This window comes from Rutidosis leptorrhynchoides, chromosome 9, assembly GCF_046630445.1.
Source record: "Rutidosis leptorrhynchoides isolate AG116_Rl617_1_P2 chromosome 9, CSIRO_AGI_Rlap_v1, whole genome shotgun sequence".
NCBI classification, from domain to species: Eukaryota; Viridiplantae; Streptophyta; class Magnoliopsida; order Asterales; family Asteraceae; genus Rutidosis; species Rutidosis leptorrhynchoides.
Genome location: NC_092341.1, coordinates 247,692,600 through 247,699,507, shown reverse-complemented (window position 1 = coordinate 247,699,507; position 6,908 = coordinate 247,692,600). Strand labels below are relative to the sequence as shown.

The window sequence follows — 6,908 nt, the reverse complement described above, 5'->3', positions numbered from 1 at the left end:
GCTGCATACACTAATTCAGCTTACCTTGAAAATGGTTCTTCCAATAGACCACTTAAATTTGATGAAGACGAATATGAAACCTGGAAAGCTAGGTTCATGTTTGACATTGAGTCTACTAATCCACTTATGCCTTGCATTGCTATAAATGGCCCATTCATCGCTACTGAAACACTTGATAGTGTACGTGCTACATGTAGTGACCCGAACTTTTCCGAACCTTTCTATGATTATATGTTTAATGAAAACTATATTTACATGATTAAATGTTTCCAACATGTTAAGCAATCAAACTTGTTAAGACTTGGTTAATTGAAACAGAAATTTTGTAAACGTCTGATTACCTAGTTTGACCAATGATTCACGAACGCTATAAGTTGTATATGACATGATGATACATAAATGAATAAATATATATGTTTAACATGATATAATGATCATCAAGTATCTCATTAAAAATAGTAAAAATAAGTTATATACTTAAAAAGGAGACTATTGACGTATGAAACTCGAAACGATGCATATAACGATTATCGTTATAACCACGTCTTACTAAATATATATGAAGCATATTAATACATTGTTATATTATATATAACATGATAATATGATAATTAAATATATCATTAAGTGTATTAACAATGAACTACATAAGTAAAAACAAGACTACTAACTTAAGGATTTCGAAACGAGACATATATGTAACGATTATCGTTGTAACAACATTTAAATGTATATATCATATTAAGATATATTAATATATCATAATATCATGATAATATAATAATTTAAAATCTCATTTGATATTATAAACATTGGGTTAACAACATTTAACAAGATCGTTAACCTAAAGGTTTCAAAACAACACTTACATGTAACGACTAACGATGACTTAACAACTCAGTTAAAATGTATATACATGTAGTATTTTAATATGTATTCATACACTTTTGAAAGACTTCAAGACACTTATCAAAATACTTCTACTTAACAAAAATGCTTACAATTACATCCTCGTTCAGTTTCATCAACAATTCTACTCGTATGCACCCGTATTCGTACTCGTACAATACACAGCTTTTAGATGTATGTACTATTTGTATATACACTCCAATGATCAGCTCTTAGCAGCCCATGTGAGTCACCTAACACATGTGGGAACCATCATTTGACAACTAGCATGAAATATCTCATAAAATTACAAAAATATGAGTAATCATTCATGACTTATTTACATGAAAACAAAATTACATATCCTTTATATCTAATCCATACACCAAAGACCAAAAACACCTACAAACACTTTCATTCTTCAATTTTCTTCATCTAATTGATCTCTCTCAAGTTCTATCTTCAAGTTCTAAGTGTTCTTCATAAATTCTACAAGTTCTAGTTTCATAAAATTAAGAATACTTTCAAGTTTGCTAGCTCACTTCCAATCTTGTAATGTGATCATCCAACCTCAAGAAATCTTTGTTTCTTATAGTATGTTATCATTCTAATACAAAGTAATAATCATATTCAAACTTTGGTTCAATTTCTATAACTATAACAATCTTATTTCAAGTGATGATCTTACTTGAACTTGTTTTCGTGTCATGATTCTGCTTCAAGAACTTCGAGCCATCCAAGGATCCATTGAAGCTAGATCCATTTTTCTCTTTTCCAGTAGGTTTATCCAAGGAAATTAAGGTAGTAATAATGTTCATAACATCATTCAATTCGTACATAAAAAGCTATCATATTCGAAGTGGTAAACTAGTAATCACTAGAACAAAGTTTAGTTAATTCTAAACTTGTTCGCAAATAAAGTTAATCCTTTTAACTACACTTTTAAAATCAACTATACACATGATCTATATCTATATGATATGCTAACTTAATGATTTAAAACCCGGAAACACGATAAACACCATAAAACCGGATTTACGCCGTCGTAGTTACAACCGGGGGCTGTTTTGGTTTGGATAATTAAAAACTATGAAAAACTTTGATTTAAAAGCTATACTTCTGGGAAAATGATTTTTCTTATGAACATGAAACCATATCCAAAAATCATGGTTAAATTCAAAGTGAAAGTATGTTTTTCAAAACAGTCATCAAGATGTCGTTCTTTCGACGGAAATGACTACCTCTTTCAAAAACAACCTGTAACTTGTATTTTCGACTATAAACCTATATCTTTTCTGTTTAGTTTCATAAATTCAAGTTCAATACAAAACCGTGGCCGCTTAAATCACTCAAAATGGATTAGAAACGAAGAAATGGCGAGCAAAACAAAATTGGTAAAAACTACTCATTTTAGCTACGTGAAAATTGGTAACAAATCTATTCCAACCATAACTTAATCAACTTGTATTGTATATTATGTAATCTTGAGATACCATAGACACGTATACAATGTTTCGACCTATCATGTCGACACATCTATATATATTTCGGAACAACCATAGACACTCTATATGTGAATGTTGGAGTTAGCTATACAGGGTTGAGGTTGATTCCAAAATATATATAGTTTGAGTTGTGATCAATACTGAGATATGTATACACTGGGTCGTGGATTGATTCAAGATAATATATATCGATTTATTTCTGTACATCTAACTGTGGACAACTAGTTGTAGGTTACTAACGAGGACAGCTGACTTAATAAACTTAAAACATCAAAATGTATTAAAAGTGTTGTAAATGTATTTTGAACATACTTTGATATATATGCACATATTTGTTATAGGTTCGTGAATCGACCAGTGGCCAAGTCTTACTTCCCGACGAAGTAAAAAATCTGTGAAAGTGAGTTATAGTCCCACTTTTAAAATCTAATATTTTTGGGATGAGAATACATGCAGGTTTTATAAATGATTTACAAAATAGACACAAGTACGTGAAACTACATTCTATGGTTGAATTATCGAAATCGAATATGCCCCTTATTATTAAGTCTGGTAATCTAAGAATTAGGGAACAGACACCCTAATTGACGCGAATCCTAAAGATAGATCTATTGGGCCTAACAAACCCCATCCAAAGTACCGGATGCTTTAGTACTTCGAAATTTATATCATATCCGAAGGGTGTTCCGGAATGATGGGGATATTCTTATATATGTATCTTGTTAATGTCGGTTACCAGGTGTTCACCATATGAATGAATTTTATCTCTATGTATGGGATGTATATTGAAATATGAAATCTTGTGGTCTATTATTATGATTTGATAATATATAGGTTAAACCTACAACTCACCAACATTTTTGTTGACGTTTTAAGCATGTTTATTCTCAGGTGATTATTAAGAGCTTCCGCTGTTGCATACTAAAATAAGGACAAGATTTGGAGTCCATGCTTGTATGATATTATGTAAAAACTGCATTCAAGAAACTTATTTTTGATGTAATATATTCTTATTGTAAACCATTATGTAATGGTTGTGTGTAAACGGTATATTTTAGATTATCATTATTTGATAATCTACGTAATGCTTTTTAAACCTTTATAGATAAAATAAAGGTTATGGTTGTTTTAAAAATGAATGCAGTCTTTGAAAAACGTCTCATATAGAGGTCAAAACCTCGCGATGAAATCAATTAATATGGAACGTTTATAATCAATATGAACGGGACATTTCACTACAGCAGATACTCCTACCATTCCTGGTAGAGAGGTTGTTCTTCCCCCATCTAGATGGATGGATGAGGAAAAACGTCGTGTTGGACTTGACCCTAAGATCAAAACCATGATAGCTATAACTTTACCTAATTATGTGTTCAAGCTGATTAAGGGAAAACCTACTGTTAAGGCCATTTTATACTACCTTGATGTCACCTATGATGGTAAGGATGAAGTAAGGCAAAATAAGATTATTGCTTTGAAAAGAGAATATGAACTGTTCTTTGCTTACAAAAGTGAGACCCTTAAACAGACCTTCATTAGGTTTAACTCTTTAGTTGCAGATCTGGATAGCTTGAAAATCAATTATATTGATTTTGAACAGGTCAACAAATTCATTGACTCATTGCCTGCTAAATGGAAACCTGTTACCGACCCTTTATGAACCACACAGACCTTAAAGAACTTTTACATGTCATCTCTATATGGTACTTTTTGGAACCATGACAAGGCAGAAGTAAAACTTGAGCTTAACTTGAAAGAAAACTTTAAGTCTGCCCCCACCACTTAAACTTTAAGTCTGACCCCACCACTTTAAAATCTTTAAAATCAGATGATACTGCTCTTGTAGTTGCTGCTAAAAAGAAAGCTCAAAAGGCTTTACTGGTTCAAAAGCTGATGGCAGAAGAAGAGGCAGCTGAAACTGATGAGGGTAGTGATACTAGGTCTGAGGAAAGCAGTGATGATAATGATGTAGAAGGGTTTGCTGAAGGGATGACTTTACTGGCTAGGCAGCTCAAGAAATTCAACCGTAGTAGGAACAGTAAGTCATACAAAGTGAGCAAGAAACCAAGTGCTAGGTATGGAAGTAATTCTGTCAAGGGTCCCAAATCTGAGTGTTACAATTGTGGGAAGGTAGGATACTTTGCATCAGAATGCATATCCAGAAAACCTTCCACACATGCTAACTCTTTTTCAAAAGCTAAAAAGTATAAGAACAAGTACAAATCTATGAAGGCCCAGATGAAGGAGAACTCAAAGGTTGAGAAAAAAGAGAAGAAACCAGAAAATGTGCTAGTTGCTGAACATCATGATTGGGATGAAACTAGTTCATCTTCATCTTCTGATAGTGAAACTGATGAAGTTTGTGCTGATTATGATTCTGGTAAAAAGCTGTGTTTAATGGCCAGAGAGGTTGAGGAGTTTGATGAGGAAGAAAGTTGTAGTACATTTTTGACTGATATGAGGGAAGCTGATCGAAAAAAGGATTCACCTTAATGGAAATCTGAAATGCTGTATAAGGTTGATAATTTTCGAACTTATACTGATGATGAGAAAGCTGAAATGTTTGACTATCTAAGAATTGACCTGAGCAGAAGCAGCAAACGTGAAGAAGTTTTCATAATTGAAATTAAATCTTTAAATGAAAATCTTAAAAGCAAAACTGATGAAATTAAGACATTAACTGGTGAAATTTCCAAACTAGGAAAACAAAATTATGCTTTAAGGTCTCTTCACTCAGATGCAGCAGTAGTCCAGAACCAGCTCAATGACCTTAAAAGGGTTATATCCTACTGGTGTACATCTGCTAAAATCACATCAAAGTGCATTAATGAGAAGGTGCCTGCCCAGGTTGAGGCTTTCTTTGCTAGTGACTATGCTGTTACTGCTGCTCATGCTGAAGTTGCTTTCATGGAGCTTGTACTTGAAACTGATCCTGATGCTATCTTGCCAAATACCTTTGCTAAGATAGTTAATGGTAAAAAGGTCTTTACAAATAAGTTTGTTAGATCTATTGATACCTGATATCGGCTAAAAAGTCATGTTTTTACCCCCGATATTGAGTTCCAAAAGCATAAAGTTCAAAACTATGTCGGCAAAAAAATCGCTTTTTTCAGTTAAATTTGGAGATAAAGTAATTACAAAGATGATGCAAGCCAGACGGCCTGCCAAACGGCTTGCCTGGCTCATAAATGGCCTGCCACATGGCCAGGTTAAACGGCTCATGCAAACAGCCATTGCAAACGGCCTGCCAGCCGTTTGCAGGGAAATTCCAAGTCTATTTAAAGGCTTTTTGTCATCCAATTTCAACACACCTCTCCTCAGTCTCTCACTACAATACACTTTCTCTCACTAGAGCTTTCAAGGCCTTCTCACCTCTGAGCGGGAAATTAAGTACCCAGAGGCGAACGCCAAAAATTATAATAGGAGTGGTCTAGAGGATTTCAGCACTTGTAATGGTCCAGATCTCGTCTGTAAACGGTGAACGCTTTCCTTAATTTAATAAAGTTACCTTGTTATCTTAAGTTGCTTTCATCTTGCATGCGTATCTATCTGTTACAAATGTTTATTATATGTTGAATAATTCATCTGAAACTTATCCTACTGTTATGCTGAAACCTTGACGGTTTAGAAGTTTAATTTACGGATCACCCTTTTCGCTTATTCACGTGGCTATAACCTAGTATTGGGACCTGATCAACCCTAAGATACAAGGTTAGTAGTTATGCGTGCTTAACGTCACAATAGGGATATAGTACCTACGAACGGATAACTATTTATTCGTTAAAGAAGATAGGTTGTGATTAGAGTAGGCAATATAGAGTTCAGTGAACACTGGCTTGCTCAGAAGCATGATTCGCGTTAAAAGCAATGTTCTTGAGATATTTTAAGATGATCCGGGGTTGAGTAAGTGATCGCAAAGGAGAGACTTCTAATCCAATTAGCAGTAACTTAGAATATCTAAGATTGCACATCTGTTAATGTTAATGCGTAGCGTAGTATTAAGTGGTGGAATATTGCTTTAGTTAGACCAACTAGGATTAAGAAAAGCTGAGACTTTCCTTTAGAGATATACCACTTTGTTCATGTACCTAGGATTCTATCCATAAGGTCGTTTAAACCCTCTAAGGTTAGCATTGGGTGTAGGGATATCCGTCTTAGCCAGAATTTTCAAAGACTAAACTCTTAGTGACAAATCAGTTAGGTTCATAGCCCAGTTGATTGAGGTTTATTGTTTATTCTAGGAAGTTAAACTTTTGTGATAGTTTCCCATCAGAATTCTATTCTCCATACCTATCTATCTTTACAGTTAAATTATCGTATTATTAGTTAATCTTAATCTATCACCTCTTGTCACTAGGGTTAACTATATAGGCACTTTTGTCCCATGTTACTGAGCAAACATTCAAAAATAAGAACCTGAGTTATATTTACCACTTACTCATTAAAAGGAAGACAAGTAGGTGAGTTATGGATAGGGAACCCCAGCTAAATATAAATGATAAAACCGTTAGTCTC

The 6,908-nt window shown here is 33.7% G+C and overlaps 1 protein-coding gene across 1 annotated transcript; it reads left to right on the top strand.

Annotated features, from left to right (window-relative positions):
• Positions 1-3,687: 3,687 nt before the first annotated feature.
• Positions 3,688-4,053, top strand: LOC139868662 (uncharacterized). The gene has a single exon (XM_071856994.1). The coding sequence runs from the start codon at positions 3,688-3,690 to the stop codon at positions 4,051-4,053; it is 366 nt and encodes a 121-aa protein (XP_071713095.1).
• The last annotated feature ends 2,855 nt before the right edge of the window (positions 4,054-6,908 follow it).